The sequence below is a fragment of the Siniperca chuatsi genome, linkage group LG18 (genome assembly GCF_020085105.1).
Source record: "Siniperca chuatsi isolate FFG_IHB_CAS linkage group LG18, ASM2008510v1, whole genome shotgun sequence".
Taxonomy (NCBI): Eukaryota; Metazoa; Chordata; class Actinopteri; order Centrarchiformes; family Sinipercidae; genus Siniperca; species Siniperca chuatsi.
The window spans coordinates 3,033,585-3,057,909 of NC_058059.1; the positions used below are offsets into that span (position 1 = coordinate 3,033,585).

The following is a 24,325-nucleotide window of genomic DNA, read 5'->3' on the forward strand; positions in this document are numbered from 1 at the left end:
AGTTGGGGTTAGTTTTTAGGTTGGGTTCATGGAAAGGTGAGGGGAAGCACAAATCGTTAGGGAAACAGACGTCGACACAACACTGAAAACTAACTTCCAGGATGGAGATACCAAATTTTTTTGACTAACTCAGACTGTTGAAGCCTCATATTAGCTCCAACCCCCCCCCCCCCCTTCCCGACTTCCCAATTTAGGGGAACGCCTTTCACAATTTCTGTAACTATCCGAAACCTACAATCTAACATTCACACCCACTTCACTCAGCAACTGACCGGCTGTGCGGAGGTGACAAAGAAAGCTGGGTTTGAACTTCTTTTTTGACTCTTTACGCAACTATTTATTCATTCATATTTGGTGCGAACAACCAAGTGCAACAGTACGAATGCCTTCGAGGAAAGACTGCACTGTTATCCCCATATGTAAACGCCTTCAAGCGTGGCAGCGGTCGGACGATGCGTCTTTTTGAGCAAACCCCCGCCTTCAACTTCAGAACGTATTTTTGCACAGAACAAGGTCAACACTTTTTACAGTGTAGCTGCACTACAACAGTGTCGCTTCACGGCCAGCCTGGACAGGAGGAATGATTACAGCGAGAGACTTTCTCAACGTACATTTGGGCATGCGAGTTTTACATTAAAATAGACTTCCAAAAAAAACCCGACCGCTGATTTTGTTTATCATCATGTCAAAGGGCTCACGGAGACAGTCGGCCATTTTCCTCCTCATCGTTAATACATTAATGTACAAACACAGGGAGCACAGAGGTGGTTATTTAGAGGCCGTTTCTGACACATTTCACGTTTACACACATGCAACAATGACTGACAGATGCTTACAATGCATGTTATGCTATCAACATACATACATGGGGTGACGGAGTTAAGGTGAAGGCTGGATGCTTGTTTGCTGACATGTACTAGTGAAATATTATGTCACACACACACACAGACACACACACTCGTAGACAGACAGATATAACAGACAGAAAGACAGACAGTGAACATGTGCTGCAATGTTAACAGGACTCAAATATATTTGATAACACAGATAACAAACAAGGTGCTTTAGGGTTAGTATGAATATGAACCAAACAAACGGATGTTTGACTACAGGACAGCTGACTCTGACCACAGCCGCCATTTTACTATTAATCTGACTTCCAGTTCCAGGGTTTAAATTACACACAATGAGATCAGTGCAGGCATCAGATTCATAGCGCCCTCTGCTGGGATTCAGCAGATTCACCGATGTGTTGTTGTGGGCTTGTTCTCTCCTCAAAGATCACTATGAACCTGGGTCGACACGACTCATCATACAATCAATGTCTGGCAGAAGCGTCGCCGTGTATACATTAAAAGGAAACGTCTGGTGATATTCTATATTTCTCTTAATGTTAACAAATCCCAAAACCAACACTGAATGTTTCTACTAACAGGTGAATAACAGCCTGATGGATCTTCTCCCTCTGAGCCGCAGAGCTCCATCGTTGTCCAGAAACTATTAAAAACACATCAGTTGCACTGGGTGACATGTTCCTTCATCACCATGAACACACACACACTGTAGTTTATTCTGACACACCGTCCTGCTGCCCCATTTCCTCCTGTTTGTTTGATAAAAACTACAGTGACCATTTTTTTTAGGAAATGACTGAGCCTTTTTTAAACATGAAACTATATATTTGTGTTTTTAAACTTCTGAGTCTTCAGCAGGAGTCGCAGACAGGGTGGGGGAGTCAGAAAGTGTTGAGAGACGGACTAACACGTCGTTGTTGTTGTTGTTGTTGTTTTCTTGGGATTTGTTAACAGCATCAAAGTTGTAGAATATCTCCTTTAAACTATCCCAGGATAAGACAACAGTCAGTAAGATATTCAGATTACAATTATATAAAGCAGCAAAACCTCACATCTGAGAAGCTGGAAACGGTAAATGTTAAAGGATTAATTGATCATCAAAATTATTTTTTTAATTTCTGGCGATCAACTACAATAATTTCAGTCGGATGCGACTAACTAGTAGGGCTGAGTATTGTTTGAAATGTTTCAAGACTAGTGCCGATACCTGAGTTTTGGTACCGAAATACTTTTTTTAATACCTTACTTTGAGAAACACAAACACGTGCAGCAAACTGTTATTTCTGAATTATCAATGAATCTGCCGATTCTTTTCTTGATCAATAGTTTTTGGCAATAAAATGTAAGAAAACAGTGAAAAATGCCCATCGTAGCTGCATAACTGCTTGTTTTATCTGACCATCAGACATCAAAATGATAAATCAATCATCAAAAACAGGTGCAGATTAATGTTCTGTTAATTAACTAATCATTTCAGCTCTCTTTTAACCTAAGAAGCCAAATGTTAAATATTGTCTAAACACAAGCAGCTGTACAAGAACATTAACTAAAACTTTTAAATGATTTAAATCTGATCAAAGAATAAGAAAATTAGATTATGATACTTGACAGTTTTTGATGATTTTGGTGATATGGACACATTTTAGTTGGTACCAAAAGCAATACTGAGGTTTTGTACCCAGCCCTACTAACCAGTCATCTCTATTAATACTCTTACCTAACCTGTAGGTCTGTTTATGTTGCAGTCAGACTCCTCTTACATACTTCAATAAAGCAGAGTCGGATTCTGAGATACTGTTTGGCAAGTTAATGTTCTTCACTGAGACTGAAACGTGTTGGACTACAGCTAGCGCTGCAACTAACAATTATTTCATTAGTCTGCAGATTATTTCCTCTGTTAATCATTTGATCTATAAAATGTCAAAAAAAACTGCCCGTCACATTTTCCTAAAGCCCAAGATGACGTTTTGAAATGTCTTGTTTTGTCTGACAAATAGTCCAAAACCCAAAAGATATTCAGATTATTATCACGAGACAAAGAATAGCAGCAAATCAGCAAGTTTTTCAAGCATTTCTGCGTCTTTTTCTGACAAATCGACTAATTGTTTCAGCTCTACTTACAACCACTCTTAGGTTCATCTTTTTGGAGCTTCTGTTAAAATAAGCATTAATAAAAAACTATCACTCTTTGTTAGCACGTAGTGTTTAATCTATTTTTTTACTTTGGATTACGTCCTTTGATTAAGTCCTTTACGCCACACTTTCTAACTTGAATATTTAAAGTTGAAACAAACCATCATCCATCGAAAGACCGAAGCTGAAATTTTAGTTTCTGGTTACACACACACACACCTCTACGTCTGACAGCAAAGTTGCGTGAGGGTATAAAATCTGGACGTACCTTACCAACAGTGCACAAATTTAACGTGCAAACCTGCTTTCAACCAACGCGTGTGTTTTAAGTGTCTCAAGCGGACGGACGCTTCAGTACAAACAGACACAGACAACACACACACACACACACACAAACACACATGTAAGCTTTGGCACCCAGACAGGCAAAAGTGAGGAATGGCAATGTTTACTATGAAAGGCTAAACCTGGAAGAAAGGCACTGCCAAATTAAAATAAAATGTATTTATATATAATATATATACACACATATAGTCCATAGTGTATAAAACAACAACAAATAATGAAAAGCACATAAAGGAATAGGGATGGAGATGAGAAGGGTGAGCGGTGGATCTACATAAAAAATAAAATCACTCTCACTCCAGTCTTGTCCATTAGCTACGTTCCAGCCATAGATGATTCATCAATAAAAAACAAACAAAAAACTAAAATCTCTACTTGTTTGAAGCAGGTCTTTAACAGCGGGGCAGACAGAACCGCACTACCCATGAGCCTCCTCTTCTGTGGAGCTCTCCTGGGCTCTACTGCCACCTGTGGAACCCGACCAATGAGAGGAGAGCTGGGGTGAGTGAGGGATGGTGACATCACAGCGAGGCAACCACACACAGGGCGTTAAAGTGACGGAGGGAGTATCAAGAGAGGAAGCAACAGGCCGACACCGGCTGCTGACATGAAAGATGGCACAAAGGAGACGAAGAAGAGCCAGAGTTTAAGAAATAGAAGAAGAAGTCGTTCTTGTTGCATAGAGGAACCAGAACTTCCGGGTTCTGTTCCAGAAGTAAGAAGATTTCATTCAAAAGCCCATTTGACATCTGTAACAGCACTAATAACTCAAAATCCAGCCTTGGAACAGTCTTTGTCAACAGTATGTCGTGCGGCTCGCTTCATATCTTTAGATTAAAGGACAGCAGTTTTTTTGAAAAACTATCTAATTTAATTGTTTATTCAATATTTCTGTTTTCAGCGGCCTTTAACAAACCTCATTTCCCATAAGTCTTAGACGTTTGTGGGCTAAACGACGTGGCTCAACAGAAGTCTGTAATAACAGCAGGACAGAGACGACGTTTTTAAGCAGCAGAGATTACAGCTGAAAGTTTTTAGAAGGGGGCGTTTCATGTATATGGAAGGAACCACGACGGAAGTACCCGTGTTGGTAAAGTTTCATGGGAGCTGTAGTTTTTTTTTTCTGTGCTCACAAAGTAATTGTTGTTTAACTTCACAAAGTTTATCACGAAGGTTTCAATTTCTAATATCAGCTGCTGCAAACTTAAACTTCAGGCTTCACTTTTTCACAAAGACTGATGCAAGAAATGCCGAATGAGAGATTGCATTGAGTTACAGAAGCTAGACAGGAAGTGACGTCATGACTTTGGCTCTCTATACTTCCAGATGAGGAAACATCTGTGTTGTTTAACAAGTTTCAGTGAAGTATCCATCATATTCAAAACGCATGGAGTTCATTTACATTTTCACATCCGGCTAATTCGGATAATTGAGCTTCTTTCGCAGGCTGTTTCTCGTCGCTTCTGCGCCATCTTGTCTTTTTTTTTTTTTTTTTTATACACTCGAGGTGACGCAACACATCCTCGAAGGGAAGGGAACAGCTGAATCAGATCAGACATGTTAGAGACGGACCAGATCTGGGAGCGTTCACGTACCCGAACAGAGAGAAGTGAGATGATTTCAGGGAAAAGCAGAAACGAGGGATGACACAGGATGAAGAAACAGAGGCTAAAAAAACCTCACAAACACACACACACACATATATGTACTTGCACACACACACACACACACACACACACCCTGATTCTGATTCCAGACAAGAAATTTGTCTCATGAAAATTAAATGCACCCACTGCTGAGTTCACAAGGTAAAGGGTAAAGGCAATCCTGTTACACTTTCAAGAGGAAACCAAGAGCGGGACATTATTTCATGGATCAGTGTGTGTGGTGTCTTCTCCTTGGTGTGTGTGTGTGTGTGTGTGTGTGCTGCACGTACAGCCTGCTGTCATGCAACAGACAGGCTGCATTTCATTTACCTCATGCAAAAAAACAACAAAACAAAACAAAACAAAACAAAAAGACTAACAGTAGTTCTCAATGGTATCAAAGAATGAAAAGTTTACAGGGAACTCTGGACGGGCCAGAGAACAGAGGAGACGTGGAGGCACGCAAGGAGGGAGAAGAAAGAGAAAGAGAAATTATTTTAGTTCAGCTGAAGGCAAACAGGAAAGCAATACTACAAATTCAGGAGAGGTTTAGTGCGATTTATCATCAGCAATAAATGTTAGTGTTGAGATCCACGTGGCAGCGGACCTCGGAGATAACCTCACACTGCGTTCAGAGCAAAGCTACCTTGTGTGGTGTTTCTGTCGTTGAGCAGCTTGGTCTGACTGTTGGGCAGGATCTTAATCTCCGGAGGATCTGGACTCTGACCGACCCGCGACGCCATGAGAGCGTTCAAATACTGGAGACGTGTCACCTACAAAAACACCCACAGAAATGAATGAAAAAGTCAGACTCCTAAAGGCTCTGTACACCGTGCAGTAACAGGGATCTTGCAGGTTTATTGCATGTCACACTGAGCGAGACGGGTCGAGGACAGTGTTGGTCACAATCTTTGCCAGACCGTACGACATCTATTTTGAGGCATGGCAAGAGTGTGCGATGAATGTAAAAAGAATGATATTAAAAATATACGCAAGCAGGGGCATGTTATCAACTTACATGTTTTGAAAATGCAGTAAAACAATAAACAAGCTTCTTTTTAAATGTGTTCAAAAATGCCACTTCTGACGTCGGCCTTTATAACCAGAGACATTAACAAACGGCTAAAAATGAGAAGCTGCTACTTACATGTTTTCCATTGCTCGTTGCTAACAAAAAAACAGCGAGGAGACTGTTTATTCAATAGATTTCAATAAATTTGTTAGCGTCAGAGCTTAAATGAATCTGGGTATTTTGCTTTTTATCTGAACCCTTCCTTACGTCCGACGCTGTCTGAAGTTTGACACGGGATGTCTTTGGTCGCCAACCATGGATGTGTGGTGACTCTTACGTGCGTGACGTCATCACAATGTAAAGTCTATGAGCCGAGCGGGCCGGGGCCAGGGAGAGAAACACTAATGAGCGTGTGCACTCGGTGAGCAACTGAATGGGCGCCGTCTTGCAGTCTGATATCCAGTTCATAGAATACATCCACGTGGTGGACGCGGTTCGGAACGGCGGCCAAAGATTTCATCAGATTTCTGACACAACTCTGGTTTGAGACAGCCCCAAAATCACGCAGTGTATGTCGGCCTTTAGTCGTGACAGCTATCAGAGTGAAACACACACACACACACACACACACACACACCCGTATGAGCTGCAGGTCAGTGAGCGCTCGGACGGTGTAGTCGGGACAATAGCTGGACGGGCTTGTAGCTTCTGCTGACTCGAAGGGATCCCTGGGAGAGTGACGCTGGGTCGACACTGGAGACTGGTGCACTGTAATCACACACACACACACACACACACACAGTCAGCACAATATCCGCAATCGTGCAAACCTCAGCCATGATGCTGTCTTCTTTTTATAGCCCTGCGCTGACTCATATAAACCTCTGTTATGTAAACACTGTACTGCTTTATCATTCCGTAGAAATCATTATTTTTAAATTATTACTGCAAAGAAATAATGATAAATGATCGAACCTAAAATTGACTTCACAGAGATTATTTCTTTAATATTGCACAAGGCATTAAAGCTGTTGTGATTTAGGTTTATGTGATTGTAAACTGAATATTTTTGGGGTTTCGACCGTTTGTCTGATAAAACAAGCAATCTGAAGATATCCCCTTGGCCTCTGAGAACATTTTATAGACTACATGATTAATCAATAATGAAAATAATCATAAGTTGCAGCCCTAACTGGGAAACAGGAACATGTTCAATCCCAGCTGGAAGTCTAACGCCCAAATAAAACTCATGGATCTCTGAGCGTCCATCAATAAATCATCGTCAGTGAACCAACTCCTAAAACTGTCACCAGATGGCATAATCAATTACGTTACTGCTAATCAAAATCTTATGGAGACAACAAGCTCAATGTAAAATCAGTCTGAACGTGAGGCTGTTCTTGATCTCACCTGAAGATGGCAGCGTTAGAGCAGACACACCGTAGTATGTAAACGCCCCATTCTCAAACTTCAGCCCCTCTTTGCCGATCTCCACCTCCACACGACCCTGCGGACAAACCAACAGGAAGCATGTAGACTGCAATGTCTTTCTCTCCCTCTGCTTCTTCAAAGAAAACGTTTCCCCTAAAACGGTCTGATTTCCACAAGCACGTACGCCTTTTCTCGAGAATGTTATTTACCCACATGTGTTCCTCCCCGTACTGCAGTTCTTCGGGACAACAGCGTTATTACGACAATAAATAAGTCACACAGTTAAAAAACATCAGTCTTTGTCAGTTTTTCTGGCTGACGCAGGCGACAGTGTGATCTGACTGGATCATACTGACCCATCCTGTCACGACGTTTTAATGAGATTAGGTTGATTTTTGTGTAATAATAAGAAAGTTCTGTGATATAACGAGATGAAGTGATTATTACAAGAATAAAACTATTTTGTATGAGTTTTAAACTTTAAGCTTCTCTTTTTAACAAAAAACTGAGAAAACACTTTTTTTTTGTCATGGTGGCTGCGATATGCTGCCATGCTAATCTAAGCTAAGCTAAGCTAACCGGCTGCATATTTACTCAAGATCCTTACTGTTAACCTTGTTAATATTTTGGACTTTGTGGATTTTGGATATCCGTTTATTGTTATTTTTATATTTGCACTCTTTCGTACTTTGTTCTGCAACTGCTGCGCAACAATTTCCCTCTGAAACAATAAAGTTCTATGTTATCTTACAGACATAAGAGTCGTATCAACCTTCTCATCTAACTCTCGGCAAAATGTCGAACTATCCCTTTAAATCCTATTCTTAGCCGTGCAGATGTTGAAGCCTGGTTAATCTATAGTTACGGACAGGCTGAATTAAATGAACCCTGTTTTCTGACTTCTATTGCTTTAAACCTGAGACGGATCCTTGAGCGTCTGTTCTTTCACTGTGAACACACACACACATGCGTTTTGTAAAGATATACAGAACTGGGCGTCCTTTAAAGTTAAAAATGTTAAAAAATAATCTGCTTACTCACTTGTTCTTGATACTATTAATTTGATCATTTTACTCTGTAAATATCACATTCACATATATAAAGTGGTCTAACAGTTTTTAATTTCTTTCTGCTCGATTTTGTTAAAAGTCTCAAATTTATAGAAGATGAACATACATTTTTTAAAAACTGTACACTTGTTTATCTTTCTTTCTACAGTATTTGCTCTGATTCCTTTACTTCCATTGTTTCTCCCTTTCTTGAAAAGTTGGGAGAGAAAATGTGCGACTTGCCTCCAGAGCTGAAGCACACGTGTCTGGACATGAGCGCATACCTGCAGCAGCAGGATGAAATAGTCCACCGGGTGGTTTCGTGTGTAGAGATAGTGGCCTGCGCTCAGCCGGTTGTTTGGGTCAAAGTGCACTTCCTGGTTGACGCTGGGGTGACGGAGCAGGTGGAACAAGACCTTCTCGGACACGCGTGCGGGGCTGAAGTGCTCCACTTCTACAGGGGTCAGAGACAGAGGACAGAGTAAGCTCGCTGTCCGGGCAGTGATGTCACACAGAGGATCAAAGATGTCTAGACTGATGACCTCAAATACCTCGGAGCAGTTTGATGTCAGTTTCTTTGCGTCTCTGCGGCCTCAGACATGAACCCATCAATGCTGAGCCTCAAAGCTAGGGTAGCTAACGTTTGAGAAGCTAGCAAGAGACAGCAAGATTTTGAAAGTATCCAACCGAAGGAAAATCCCACCCCATCCCTTCAGCCCTCCCTCCAAAGCCACTCCCCCAAAACACACTTTCATGAGTGCACGGGCAGGCAGGCAGCCAATCGTTACATTTGGGCCGAACGAAATGATTGGATGGGCTTGTTTACAAGCCTGCGACAGCTACAGATACGGGATTGTTTTCTTTTCCCCCCAGAGCATTTGATTTATTGATTGCTGTCGAGATGTAAAGAGAATTTCAACAAATATAACCCAAAATGCTTCTGAAATACGTTACCGGCCCTAGCTTTAAAAGGTGGGGTATGCGATTCTGGAGAAACCTAATATCATGACAAACACCATGAACGACACAGCAAGTGATGTAACTAATGTTAGCTAGGCTGTGGGTTAGCAAACTGTCCGTACAGTTGCGGCTGCAAAGCTAACAGCCAGAGAGGACGAGACGGTTTCCCAGAGCAACACAGCCGCTCCAGACAGCGATACTCACAACTCTCCTGCTGCTATAGCTAACATCACAACAACAGCATGTCTTGGCAAACTAGAAAGTGAGCTGAATGTCCGTGGGCAAGTCGTTTAAAGTCACCTGACACACAAATCATGGCTGGAATAGCGCTGTGTGGCTCGGCCCGAGCCTCTTTGTTTATTTCCCATTTACAGAGCCAGGGCTGCGTACGAACGCCGGGGGGTTTTTCAGCGACACACAGAACGGACAGCTAGAGGACCGTGAGGAGATATTCGCTGAATGTGACAAACAGACGTGTGTTGGATTAGAATCGCACACCCCACCTTTAACTCCTCAGCTGCATTATAATATATAACAGTAACACAATCATTACACGCACAGTGTTAAACGGTGACTAATTTAATCAGTATGAGGTACAAGTTCAACCACAACCTCACTCAACCTTTCCGTTTTGCCACATACATACAGGTATGTAAGTAAAGATTCACAGATAATCACACACACACACACACACACACACACACACACACACACACACACCTCTGGACAGGAAGCGGTGTGTAGCCAGCAGGAGTTGTGGCGAGGTACGGATCTTAGGTTCTCCTTCAGGAGGCTTGAAAAGAGAAAATTCCTCGTGGACGCTGCGAGGCTCCAGAGGAATCTCCAGCGGAGCGAGGGGCCGCTTCACTTTCCTGTCCACTACAGGAGGAGGGGGGAGAGTTTAATAAAGATAGCAGGTACCGAAGCAATACCCACGTTTACAGAGACTTACAGTAGCCGTCAGACTCGTCCAGGATCTCTGATTTGATGATCTCCTCGATGACGTCCTCTAAGGTGACCAGTCCCAGCACCTCGTAGAACGGATCTCCCTCCCCCTCGTTGTTCACCTTCTGGACGATGGCCATGTGAGAGTTGCCTGATAGAACGGGAAAGGTCGGAGGTCAAATCACAGAAATCAGATCAGAAATACTTTATTGATCCCCGAAGGGAAACTCTTTGTTACAGCAGCTCGCCTTTACGTCAGTGCACACAGGAGAAAGTACTAGAAAACAATATGATACACTATAAACACTATAAAACAGGTCAGAAATAAATTAAGTATCATGTCGGTGTAAGTATAAGATAAACTAAGTGTCGAGTACCAAGTGGGTTTACCGGTTGATGATGAAAGTACAGTATAAAATACAGTGTCACCAAATATGTAATAAGTAATAGTAATAAGCGGAGGTCCAAGATGGCGTGTTGTTTGGGACCCCTTCAGTAAATTTTATTTCAAAAGACATCATTCTTCATTAAAAGATCAGTTCACCCAAATTACAAAAAAAACAACAGATTTTTTTTTTTTTACCTCTGTGGCATCTAGCCATGCAGATAGTTTTGGTTTTATTTGACCAGGTTTTGAGATTTCTGTCTCCACTCCTATACACTGGGATGCTTTTAAATGTTCAGTTTTAAAAGTTAAACAGCCTCATCTCTTTTCACAGAGACACAGAGTCCTGGCTACTCTGGATCAGAGGTTTTCAAACTGTGTCAACTCTTCAATTTGAAGTTGAAGGTGAGGCGCAGATACTGCTTTAGGTGAACTGAGCAATTTGCATTAAAAAAAAAAAATCTTACTCCTTCTAGGAGTCATAACTCAAATCTTAACACACAGACATAACACACACGTTTTTAGAGTCAATGTGACTCACACTTCCAGAGGATATCATTATTTGTGATGTTTATGACGCTTAGAAATCATAGAAAAACAATCGCTCCTCATGACTCCAGAACTTGCCTGAGAATCATCACGTTTTTAAGTTTTCTTCAGTCTCACAGTAATCCAGTGACAGCTGTCTGTCCGTCCACGGGTCCACTGCAGACAGGAGCCGCTAACAGCTGATTCGGCTGCTTTTAACGGTGGTTAAGTTGTAGCTCGGCGGCAGATCTCACCGTGAACAGTTTTCATTGGAACTATTTTCTACCAAAAGAAATACTTGGACCTTGATAAGCGGCATAAAATGGATTTAAAATATTTAAGACTTTTATAAACTACATTTAAGACTTTTTTAAAAGACCTTTTAAGGAACTTTTTTTTTTTTTTTTAGGAAACTGAATGAAAAGCTTTTTAAGACCTGCAGATACTCTGGCCAAACTGAACCCAAAAACAAAATAAATCCAAATAAAAACGGTCAAAGAAAGAAGAGCCTCTGCTGTGATATTTTGCGTGTGTTTTTTGTACGATTTACTACCCGTCCGCGAGCAAGAGTGCGAGCACACTTTCTTGAACTCCTCCAGCATGGCGTCCAGCTTGGTGTCGTTGAAGACGTAGTGCAGCGGGTGATTGTAGAACTTGGTGATAGTCGTCATGGGGGTGCAGTCGTCTGGGTCCACCAGAGCCAAGTCTTTCACATAAAGGATTTCCACGATGTTGGACCTGGAAAACCAAACACGTGGATGATTGGCCATGTTTATTTCCATGCAGAGAAACCAAATCCACTGAATGTGAAGTGTGTGTTTGTGTGTGTGTGTGCCTGTATGTACTTTTGTTAGGAGTTATTATCGGCCACTAAACCAACCAAGATAAAGTGAATCAAAGGAGGTTTAAACAACACCAGGTCTGTTCTTTGAGGCTGGACATTATGAAAAGGTGTTGCTCTGTCTTACAGCTGCAGTTAGGATCGAGAAGCAGCCTTTTTTTAACCTATGTTTTATAAAAATAAGAGCGCTTTTCAAGATCTGACATAAACGCACACTGATACCAGTATATCTGTCAGTATGGCCAAATCCTGGAAAAGGTAATGCTCCCTCCCAGCCTCCTCTCTGATCCAGATCTTCTGTAGTCCAGTACTTCCGATACCCCTTCTGATTCTGACAGCCTATAACTTGCGGTCGCCCGAGAGGACAGGGTTTAGAAAAGGCCACGTCGCTGTGCCCACCTCTCCTCCTCGTATATGGGCACCCGAGTGTATCCGCTCTGCATGATCTCAGACATGGTGGAGAAGTCCAGGACGACCGAGCTGGGCAGCATGAAGCAGTCCTTCAGAGGGGTCAGGATGTCCTCCACCGTCTTACTGCGCAGCATCCCGCGGCTGAACTCCTCCTTCACAAACTCACTGCGCAAACAAACAGCGTGGATGAGACGTGGACAACAGATGTGTGTGTGTGATTCTCTCTCGGCGTGTCCTTTAATTACCTGTAAGGGTCGTTGACACTTGTGCGGATCATCTCCATGGCCCTCTCCCTTATCCCACAGGTGCTGATGTCCCTCCTCAGCGCCAGGTCCAGGATCAGCCCCAGAGGGCAGGACAGGGGGCACGTGAACACCATACAAACCTGGGCCAGCCAGGTCAGAGCCGGGGCCAGCTGAAACCCGTAGCCGGAGCACAGGATGTGAGGAGCCAGCTCAGCCAGGAAGAAGATGAGGAAGCCGCTGGTGAACACTGCGGAGACGATGGAGCCCAGGGCCCGGTACAGGAGGACACCCAGGACCGAGTGTCCCACAGCACACAGGAACAGCAGGGAACATGTCTGGGATGGAAAACAGACATTTTGGCATCAAGGAGACAGAACAGCATTTTCATCCCACGCTCTGCCTTGCAGTCCACCTGCTTTCAGAAAACTTACCAAGAAGTTCCCCCTCCTCCTGATGGGCTCCAGGCGCTTGGCGGCCCGCTTCTCCTCCTCGGATCCACAGCTGTGAAGGACATAAAGCTCCACGGGGTCCAGCCACAGCAGGCTCAGGTTCACAGTCCTCAGCACCCCGCAGATCAGCAGCAGCAGCACTACCAGCACGGCCAGACACCACGGCGGGATGTAGTCTGCGGGCTGACCCACGTCCGGGTTTATCCGCAGTCTGTCCAAGCCCGCGGATGCCCATTTCCCTCCGCTCAGCACACACAGGTGGTGGTAGGTCTCCTCGCGGCCAGCTGCTCCGGCGCTGATGCTCCTCTGCAGGACCTCCACCGTTATCAGCCCGCTGTCATTTTCCGAGGTGAACTCACCCTTCACCCGAAAAGCGGACTCGTGACGGCTGGACTCCTCCGCGCACGGGTCAGGCGCATCCCCGGCCGCCCCGCCAGCTGCCCCTGCGAACGCCACCCACGGCCAGCTTCCATTCAGATCCGTCCCGAAGAGACGGAGGTTGAACGTGGCTCCTTCTGGCGCCGAGATGATCCGATCCTTCATACACACGGGACCCGCCGGGTCTTCCAGTCGCAGCCCCAGAACCAGCGGGGCTTCCTGGCTGCAGGCGCCGTACCTGATCCCGCAGAACAACAATATCATCAACAGGAACCGTAGACCTGCCAAGCTGGCCACCATATTGGAATTGGTCAGCCTGGCTCAGCGCGGATCATGTGACTCTAGCCCCGCTGCGGCCCCGCCCACCGGGGGGGGGGGCTGAGCCAGCCAATCAAAACGAACACTGCAACTGAGCTGCGTGGCGGCCATTTTGGCTCCAGACACACACACGCAGGCGGAGCGCCGGCGTACATTTTGGGGCTCGCTGCTGAATGTTTTTGTTTGTTATCGCACCGCCTCTTCTCAAAACCAGCGAATCGCGGCCGGTTTGCGCTCACAGCCAATGAAACACGAGAACACAGGCAGGAGCTCACGCCCATCTTTGTTAAGAGTTCATCAAAACAAGTCATTCATCACTCTGGGCCTCCGCGAGGCGCACTTATTCACTGAATTAATGCTAATTTAATCACACTGTAAAAGGTTTAAGGGACAAACCCTTTAAAGGATTGGACAGTCTTAAAACAGTACTCATACGCTATACTGAACGGGTTATTCGCTGTAATGATCAGTCCTTGCTCAGTGCAAAGATTGCATGCTTAAAATAAACCAAAACTATTATAAGTGCTTCAGCAATTCAAGCTGGTTGAGTTGATATATTTCCAAAGTCTTTTTTAGTATGAGATTCCCTCTTTGTGTAACTAGCATTGGAGCCGCAGGTCACTAAGGACACACAAAGCGGGAATTTTATACTAAACACACTGCCATTTACTGCCATTTACTCCCATTGTTTTTCTCAGGAGCGTACATCATTTTATTGAGACAAAAAGGGGGGAAAGCCTTCTTTATTGGGGGGAAAAAAAAGCAATAAATTCAGTTTATTAAAGAGACATATTTGTCCCATCACCTCCTGTCTCATATCTGTCTAAAAAAACACAGCTCTTAGGTTATACTCTGACAGAGAAGGTGGTGCAACACTTCATAAGCTATTGCTTCCTCCATTTGCCAAACAGTCAACGGCACGAATTTGCATGTCAAAGTTCAGCAAAGTTGACCTAAAAGATTTTCACAGATTTATCGAGCTAATCCTCTTTTTGCCTCCCACTGCTCACAGTGTAGTCGCATCTTTTCACGAGCATGGATGTACATTTGGGCACGCGAGGACTGTTTTCAGACTTGAAACAATGTGAACCTATCGTTTAAAGTGAGTTGCACCTTTAGCACAATGCAGTTTTTAAATCTGTCTCGTAAAAAAAAACCTCCATCTGTAGTGTGTATTCCCTGTCGTGTATTCGTAATAATAATATATTTGTGCAATAAGTGTGTGTTTTCATCTGTTCAGTCAGTGTATGAGAAGTGAAGGATTGATAATAACCAGCTTCCTCTTGATAACACAATCTGAGGATCCACCCACATGTTCTGTAAATTAGAATTAAATTTCTAAAGCGAACTTAATTCCAGCAATGAGAATCTACAGAAAACTTTGTATATGAATCAAACAGACAGATGTTCTGTAGAGAAATATATCTCAGGTTTATTAACCTCTTGGATTTAAATGCCTTACAGTAGTTATAAAACAGTATGTACACATTGCTTTTAAGTTACACAATCCATGTTTGGAAGTGCGTCCTCCATCTTTGTTCAACCATCGCAATAAAAGAAAAGAAATATCACAAACATGTTGCAGCAGTGTCTGAATATTAAAACCTGCCAAACAGGTATTCTGCATCTACTGTACAGTACATACCCTGGGGGAATGAAAAGGGAAAATAACTTCACTTCAGTATCAGAGTTTATGAATCCAAAGACCAAATTGCCTGGACTTTAAGTATTGTTTTAACACTTACCTATAAATATTTTTGTATTTCAGGTCCGTGAATTATCTCAAATCTGCCCTGCAACTAATAACTCCTGCCTGATCTCTGTGTGCGCAAAGACATCGTTACCTTAATATATCTGAGAAGGATGATAATAGACGCAAAGACATGTTGCGGGGCACTACTCTTCACCTTTCTGCATCTCTCCACGTGCACGAAACTTCAAAACAATCCACTTGTGAATGATACACAGCGTGGAAAACTGACTGGCCCGAGAAGCAGAAAATATTTAACCTTCGTACAGGTCTAATCATCACACTGCTGCAGGGCTAAAAACAACACTACAGGAGGTGCTGATAAGCCCTGCTCCCCCGCTGCAGTCCCATGATAGAAAAGGTCTGAACAATAAAAACGGCTTAGCAGATCCGACCGGCAGTCAAAGCCGCAGGAATTTCAATACTTCTGAGCGGCGGGAGAGGAGTCGAGATAAGGGCAGCGAGAAAAATAAATGAGGAAAAGGAGTGAAAAGTGAGAGGGGAGCGTGGGAGGAGAGACGAGGGAGATACAGGATGGCCAAGGATGAAAGGAAAGGGGAAGGATGGGAAAGGAGAGACAAGCTGAGAAAGAAAAGCTTTGGTTATCACGTCTGATGACAAAAAAATTGAAGAAAGCTACAGAAGATAGGAGGAGTAAATTATTATTCGAGGTCAACTCTGTGCAATGTTTATTGCTATTTAATGCCTTCCTAGCAAAACAATGGAAATAAAACTTGAAATAACATATTTGAACATCTCTTCTCTCATTATAAATAGAGCTATTTTAAACATATCTTTCAGCATCACACAAATGCCCTTCATGTCTTCATGTACAGAGTATTTACAGTAATATAACACAAACAGCAATCAGGGAACTGAACACAGTGTTTCTGGGTAAAGCAACCCAATAAAAAGCTGTGTCTTACAGCTGGAAGCCCGTTTCACAGAACCACGCCTTCAGGTACACGCCTATAAACAAAATAAATCCAACAATAAATACAATGTTTACAATAAATACAACATTAATAAGTAGAACAATTGTTTGCACATTTCCCAGTACACAAACTGGTAGTCACACAGCCAACCAGTGGCTTCACTGGAAACCAGTATAAGACCAATTGCTACATGAGACCTATATGAACCAGCAGGCAGGTCAAAATGTTATTTAAATAGAGGGTAAGGCTATGTAGACTATATATTTGCATTTAACGAGAAGGTTTTTCCTCATCTGGATGGTCCTGCTGAATAAAATCTATGGTTTTCACAGAGTGCTGATCTTCTCCATGGCCAGATTTACCTGGTATGGGGGCCCCGGGGTAAACATGAGCTGCTGCTGGGGCCCCATTAACCCCCCGCCCCAGGTTTGCTGTGTGGTCATTTGGTAAAGCACAAATAAATTAAGCAACATGCAACATGAAAGCACAAAACTGAAATAATGACAGTCTTAAAACTAGATTTTGACACTGGGATCCCCTTCAAGACAAGACCTCAAGGTAAGAAAATAAACCTCCTTTATACCCTTAGCATTTGACTTTGGGCTTTAGTGGTGCACATACCCAATCTTTTTTTAAATACATCAAATTACCACAAACCAGCTGACAATTTGCCTGGTTTGCCTGGTTGTTCTTCTTCATCTTTGATCTTCTCACTTTGGAAAATATTCCCACAAAAGGAGAAATGCTTTGGAATATTAACTTTTTCATACTTACGCTACGTAACTCACGAGTTTAAAGTGTTTTCAAATCAGTGCTAGCTTATATATATATATCTTTTCAAATAAATCACTATATCATCAACAAAATAATTTATCTTCACAGTCACTTAAAATAGTTTCAGTGTCACTGCATACATAGGAGAAAGAAAAAAAAGATAGATTACATGCTAGCAGCTTTAACACCGGAGCTCAGCCCGTCACCCACAGAGAGTGAGGCCTGAGCTGCTACAGTCGTCTTCATGTTAATCTCTTTATCTCTGCGTCTTCAGTCCACTGGAACACAACCAAACTTCCCCCGAGTCCTTGTCTGCTCGGGTTGAACAGCATCATTTACACACACAATAAAATGTATTTCACATTGTATAAAGTGCAATGGAATGACATACGGACATACACACACACACACACCATACGTACATTTGTGAGGAACGCTGCCCAGTCGCAGGAAACAACATGAGGGGTTTTCACACTACGTTTAGCCCTGGGATAAGACAGGGTTAACATCACTAGTGTGAATCAGGGTGAAGAATGATTGTTGTCCATTAAATATCTCATCAGGTTATTGTGCTGTTGGTTCTTTTCAATATTCAAGTGTCGATCCTTAACCCTGGGCTTACTGCAAGCTCTTAAAAGGTTAACAAATACACGTGTGAAACACAGGTTAAAAAGGGAAATACAATAATATAACAGCCAAGACGGGGTTAGCAGAGGAAACAGCTAGCCTCACGCTGTCCAAAAGGTTAAAAAAAAAAAAAAGGCCTAAAAGCACCTGTAACGCTCACCTGTAACGCTCACCTGTAACGCTCACTAATAAACACATTATATCTTGTTTGTTGGATCTGTACAAAAACTGAAGTGTAAAAACGACAAGTTGTGGTTTTACGGGAGGTTATACGCCGGACCATTTCTTGGCAGCAGTGATTTCCTGGAGATTACTTGTGTAACTTGTTGTTTAAACACTTCGACGTTTGTACCTGCAGGCGGATTTTGAAACTTAGACAGAGCCAGGCTAGCTATTTCCCTGTTTCCACTCTTTATGCTATGCTAAGCTAAGCTGGCTCCTGGCTGTATGTTCATATTTAGATTTAAACAGAGTGGTATCAATCTTCTCATCCAACTTTTGGCAAGAAAGTAAATAAGCAGTTCCCCAAAATGTCAAATTATTCTTTTAAGCTAGGCCTGGGCTTCCTGTAGCCTCGGGTTTACGTTAGCCCAGGGCTGAGAAGTGTGTCTTTTTGTTTGTAATGTCATCACAAGCAAAAGTTTCTGTACATTTCTGTTTGCACACAGATTGAATAAAGAAGATTCACGTTAATAAGTGAGCTTTAGAGGCGCTTGTAGGCACACAGGGAGTCAGGCTAGCTGTTTCCACCTGCTTCCAGTCTTTGTGCTAAGCTAAGCTAACTGTCTGAGCTCTAGCTTCATATTTAGCAGAAGTGAAAGGTATTAATCTGCTCATCGAACGCTCAGCAAGCAGCAAACAACTGCTCCATTATATAAGCCTAGAAGAAAACATAATTGAACAGCTGATTTTGTTTTGTTTTTTTAAATGAAAGACTCTTTTTTTTGGGATTGGGGGACTTTTACTCATGACCTCAGTATTTCTAAAATCCTGGCTCCCACCAGAGCCTCTGAGAGAAAGAGTTTGCAGTATGTGGTCAGACTCTGTAATAAGAGTCTTGTGCAGTGAATACACAGAAATGCCCTCGTTAAACCAAACACACTGGCTACTGAAAACTTTAAGCATTTAACTACTCGTCGCTCTGGGTGATTCGGTCTTCATGTCACTTGTCTGCTTTTTTGTCAAGGTGAGCCCAAATGGCGTGCTTAGACATACAACAACTCAGCGGAAAATAAATAAAAAAGCCCAGCGTAACTTCCGAGCACGAGTTTTGACATCAGTCCATCGTTTCATGTGAGCGATTGCACAGTGTTGCAGCAACTTCAGATCCAGTTTGGTCAGCTCTTCGTGTCTTGACATTGCGGAGCTTTGAGAATGAGCTGGTGTCGCACCGAGCTCTAGTCACAGTGAGGAATATTTAGCGGAGATGCTAAGTGGAAGCCGTTCACAATAAACAGCGTCTGCGCACTTCAGTGTCACCTGAAGTATGCAGCTCGTCCTTCAACTCAAACTGCAGTGTTGTCAAGAAACAAAAGAAATCCAAAAAAATAAATAAAATATAAAACAACAAATCAAAGTCAAATCTCTATCTATAAATTAATGTTACGTAAAATAAATATTTTCACTCTTGGAAATTAAATAATTTAAAACATATCAAGAGGTAGGCCAGGAAGAAACCAACCTTCACATCAGTAATATTGACTTAAAGGACCATACCGGTAATAATTACAATCATAATTACAAATCATGTGTAATTTATATCACTGCTGACTTTTCCATTTCTATGTCTACTCTTCAGGCAGCTATTTGTTTCAATTAATTTCTGCAGGGTATCAAAATCAATGAGCAGACTTTCTTTACAGAGTTGAATTATTATTAGTTCATAAATTCATAAATTACTTCAGTAATTAAATAGGCGTTAGATTGTGCATTAAACTAAAAAAATAATTTTAAAAAGATGATTAAATTAGCCAATTAATATTTCCTTATTCTGTCTTTAAATGGTGAATTAATAATTGAGTATTAAAATGGAATAGCATAATTCATTTTAAAAATACTTTTTAAAGTGTAGTTTTTGTTAAAAATCTAAAATCTAAAAACTGCAGCATGGCTTGCAAAAATAGGAGTAATGCAAAGTATTCATGATTTGTATTAAATGGGCGAAAACATGCTAAATCACTGGTATGGTTGTTTAACTTTCACTCAGAACAAACTCAAACAAACTGCAGTTCTTTAACGAGACCTGACTAAAATCATACTTCCTGAAAATAAAACTTTCACAGTCAACTTTACAGTTTTTCACTCTTTGGAAAAATAAATGGAAATTGAGAGGCAAACCAAATAAAAACAAACTAAACTGACTCCTCTCAACAGTAACTTGTGTAGCAGTGTTGAGGGACACAGCACTGATCTGGACATGCCAGGTGGGAATGTGAGTTTTCTGTTAATGTCTTACCAGCGATGACCTAAAGGGTCAGTTCACATAAATTACAAAAAAACACAACTTGCAAATAGTTTCAGTTTTATGTGCAGAGGTTTTGAGATATCTGCCTTTGAAATACTGCGTTGCATTTGAAAAAAATTTAAAGTCGAACTGAAATAATAATTCTCCTCACGTTTTGTGTCAGGTAACGTAAAGATACTGCAGCTAATGTGCATATTGTTAGGATAAAACCTTTTTTGGACATATTTGTGGAAACAGTGCCTACGCGTCAGAACTCTGAGTGGGCGGTTCCCATGGCAACATTTAACTGACAACTGAGACAACTGTTGCTAGGAGACGCACTGTCAACTGCTGCGATGCACTACTGACTGGAGAACGATACACTTTTCTTTCAAGTTATTAAAGGAAAGGGCCTAGCTAGCATTAGCCATCTCTCTTTCATGAGGAGAGGGCCTAGTTAGCATTAGCTGTCTCTCTCTCATGAGGAGAGGGCCTAGCTAGCATTAGCCATATTTCTTTCATGAGGAGAGGGTCTAGCTAGCATTAGCTGTCTATTTCATGAGGAGAGGGCCTAGCTAGCATTAGCTGTCTCAGTTTCATGAGGAGAGGGCCTAGCTAGCATTAGCCATCTCTCTTTCATGAGGAGAGGGCCTAGCTAGCATTAGCTGTCTCAGTTTCATGAGGAGAGGGCCTAGCTAGCATTAGCCGTCTCTCTCTCACGAGGAGAGGGCCTAGCTAGCATTAGCCGTCTCTCTTTCACGAGGAGAGGGCATAGCTAGCATTAGCAGTCTCTCTTTCACGAGGAGAGGGCCTAGCTAGCATTAACCGTCTCTCTTTCATGAGGAGAGGGCCTAGCTAGCATTAACCGTCTCTCTTTCATGAGGAGAGGGCCTAGCTAGCATTAGCTGTCTCTCTCTCACGAGGAGAGGGCCTAGCTAGCATTAGCCGTCTCTCTTTCATGAGGAGAGGACCTAGCTAGCATTAGCCGTCTCTCTTTCATGAGGAGAGGGCATAGCTAGGATTAGTTGTCTGTTTCATGAGGAGAGGGCCTAGCTAGCATTAGCCGTCTCTCTTTCATGAGGAGAGGACCTAGCTAGCATTAGCCGTCTCAGTTTCATGAGGAGAGGGCCTAGCTAGCATTAGCCATCTTTCTTTCATGAGGAGAGGGCCTAGCTAGCATTAGCCGTCTCTCTTTCACGAGGAGAGGGCCTAGCTAGCATTAACCGTCTCTCTTTCATGAGGAGAGGGCCTAGCTAGCATTAGCTGTCTCTCTTTCATGAGGAGAGGGCCTAGCTAGCATTAGCTGTCTCTCACGAGGAGAGGGCCTAGCTAGCATTAGCCATCTCTCTTTCATGAGGAGAGGGCCTAGCTAGCATTAGCCGTCTCTCTTTCATGAGGAGAGGACCTAGCTAGCATTAGCCGTCTCTCTTTCATGGGTAAATGACCAGACTGTCAAAAGTCCTGTAACCTCAGCACTTCATACGATACCCTGAAATTACGACACAAAGTAATGTTGGAAGTGCATAAATCACAGATGGGACTTCTGCTGTGTTCATGTCTTATGGGATGGATGGTAGAGATGGGAAAGATTCCCATGTTAATGACTTGCGAGTGGTTACAGAGTTGGTCGTGTGAGGATTAATATTCTGTGCATTGACAATATAACACCATATCCATTAAATTTGGGTTTAATTACATTGCACGAAGGCCTCTGGCTGATGTGAGGCGTCCATGTTTGTTTGGTTTTCAGGCACTTCTGTATTAGTACGAGCCAAGTCGGACGTATATGAGCTTTCAGAAAAATCTGAGTTTCCCCAGTCGTTATTACAACTTGGAAGTTGACGTGAACTCTATTTACGGAAACTTAAGTCGGAAACTCGTAATATGACATGAAGGCAGCATAAGAAAAGGCTGACAATGTCAGCTGGTTAACTGCCTGTACGGCCGTTAGAATTTAAGTGATATAAAACTACTTTCAATGTCGCCCGACACATACTAATGTATGTAACGTCACTGCAGAAAAATAATAAGTAAAACTTAAAATTTCCTTTTGTTGATGATAACTATCTTAACCAAATACAGTACACGGGTCAATACAAACACTATGGATATATACGCTTATTTCTTAGCAAAAATGCATTTTAATTTCAGTTCGACTTGAACGGCAGCATGCCTTTCCAGAAACAATGTCCCAGTTATTCTGGATAATCCACACTGTTAACGGTTTTCACACAGATGATTTCCTCTGTATAAAGTAGTTCCTATGAAGACCGTTCACAGTGAGATGATATCTCAAAATGATCAAAACCAAAACCATCTGCAAGGCTAGATACCACGAGAGGTAAGTAGGAAAATATGTCTTTTTGTAACCTGGGTGAACTGATCCTTTAAGAGCACACACACACACACACACACACACACACACACACACACACCTCCGTCTACATTTGTAATCATACTCACTAGTGTTGCCTGTGCCTCTGCCCTCTTTGTAGTCTTGATCTTTGTCAGTGTCGGGAGGGGGGAACATGCAGGAAGGGATAAAGGAGGATCTCTGTTTACAAAATACACGCGATGTGTTGATCCTCAGCGTCCCGCAGACGTCTACAGAAAAGTTCAGGAGACAACGAACAAACAGGAAACAGGAAGTAGTGCGAGCGTGTGTCATGTGAGTGAGTGCACAGGGAGTTTAGTTTCCCCACAGGGACTTTAGTTAGATGGTGCTTTCAGTGTGTGCGTGACTGATGGTGTGAACGGGTGGCTGGGGGTGTGCCTGGGTTTGGCTGGGCCTGCGTGGGTCCACACAGTTCTGCTGCTCACTGAGCAGAGTGGTGGTCTCTCCCGGTCCGTTCTCTGGGCCGGCAGAGGGCGGGGGCTGCTGGGACTTAGAGGAGGTCAGAGTCGGGTGGGGGTTAAAGGTGCACATCGCCGTACTCATGGCGGACGGAGGGGTTTGGGAGAGGGGGGTGTGGTTGCTCGGAGGGGGAGGGGCTTGGGGTAGAGGCTGGCTCGGTCTGCGGCTGGAGGTGGAGGTGGTTTGGGGCAGAGCGGCACGGGTGTTAGACGGCGGGCGCTTTGCAGGAGGCGTGGCCAGCGGCAGCGGAGCGCGAGTCCCCGGTGGCGTCACGGGGGGCAAAGAGACAGACGTGTCCAGACGAGCGTGACTGCCCTCTGGAGACTGCGGCGTGCTGTCCAGCCTGGACGCCAGGAGGCCGTTCTGGTACTGAGCGCGAGTGATCTGAGGAGAACAAAACACCGTCGATGAGACACAGCGACGGTAAATAAAGACAGAAGAGTTTTCATGGATGTTTCCATTAACCCAGCAGTCCCAGCAGAACACCGGCATCCCGCCCACGATTGGTCTATCTCGCTGTCAATCAACATATCCAGAGCCCTGCTCCCAATGAGAAAGCTGCTATTTATTGGTTATGATGCTTTAGTGAACTGTTGGTGTTGATCCCCTGTGAAGTCAGAAAGATAAGTGACATGTTCTGATTTGAGTAAAACCGGAGTAAAAGTTACTCTGTCTATCAATTCTCACCTATTTTATGAATTGGTTATGAGGCTGTTGTGAGCTCATAGTTGTTGTCAGTTTCACTGAAAACCTCACAGGTTACACGGGTTGGTTGTGTTACCGTTCTGTAATGAGCTCTGATATTTGACAACTTCACAATTCTAACATTTCTAGGTCAACCTAAATTCTACATGTTTATATCTATGTTTAAAATCTATTATACATCTTTGACTGCAGCTATTCACATCAAATTCATCTTAATTTTCAAATAGTCCTGGTTATTCTGAAAAAGAGAATATGCAATACATCCATACTTGAAGCTAATAAGAGACTTCGACATGGACATAACTGG

The 24,325-nt window shown here is 43.0% G+C and overlaps 2 protein-coding genes across 4 annotated transcripts in view; both read right to left on the reverse strand.

The window, feature by feature from the left end:
* Nucleotides 1-18: 18 nt before the first annotated feature.
* On the reverse strand, nt 19-13,955 carry LOC122865379 (metal transporter CNNM3). Its single transcript, XM_044173736.1, has 11 exons — nt 13,217-13,955; nt 12,786-13,120; nt 12,529-12,705; nt 11,869-12,026; nt 10,383-10,526; nt 10,151-10,309; nt 8,755-8,924; nt 7,401-7,497; nt 6,628-6,758; nt 5,625-5,751; nt 19-3,800 (listed from the first exon to the last, which is right to left on the reverse strand). Exons 1-11 carry the CDS (start codon nt 13,910-13,912, stop codon nt 3,751-3,753), a joined length of 2,244 nt encoding a protein of 747 aa, XP_044029671.1. The 5' UTR covers nt 13,913-13,955; the 3' UTR covers nt 19-3,750.
* Nucleotides 10,128-24,325, reverse strand: part of LOC122865378 (metal transporter CNNM4) — a 39,423-nt gene continuing 25,225 nt past the window's right edge. For 2 of the 3 annotated variants that reach the window (XM_044173734.1, XM_044173735.1), the window contains one exon: nt 15,338-23,697. In XM_044173734.1, the coding sequence (XP_044029669.1) occupies nt 23,173-23,697 (525 nt within the window). In that variant the 3' untranslated portion in view covers nt 15,338-23,172. Of the gene's footprint in view, nt 10,151-15,337; nt 23,698-24,325 lie in introns of those variants that run through there. The other variant, XR_006375462.1, reaches the window with a different exon arrangement.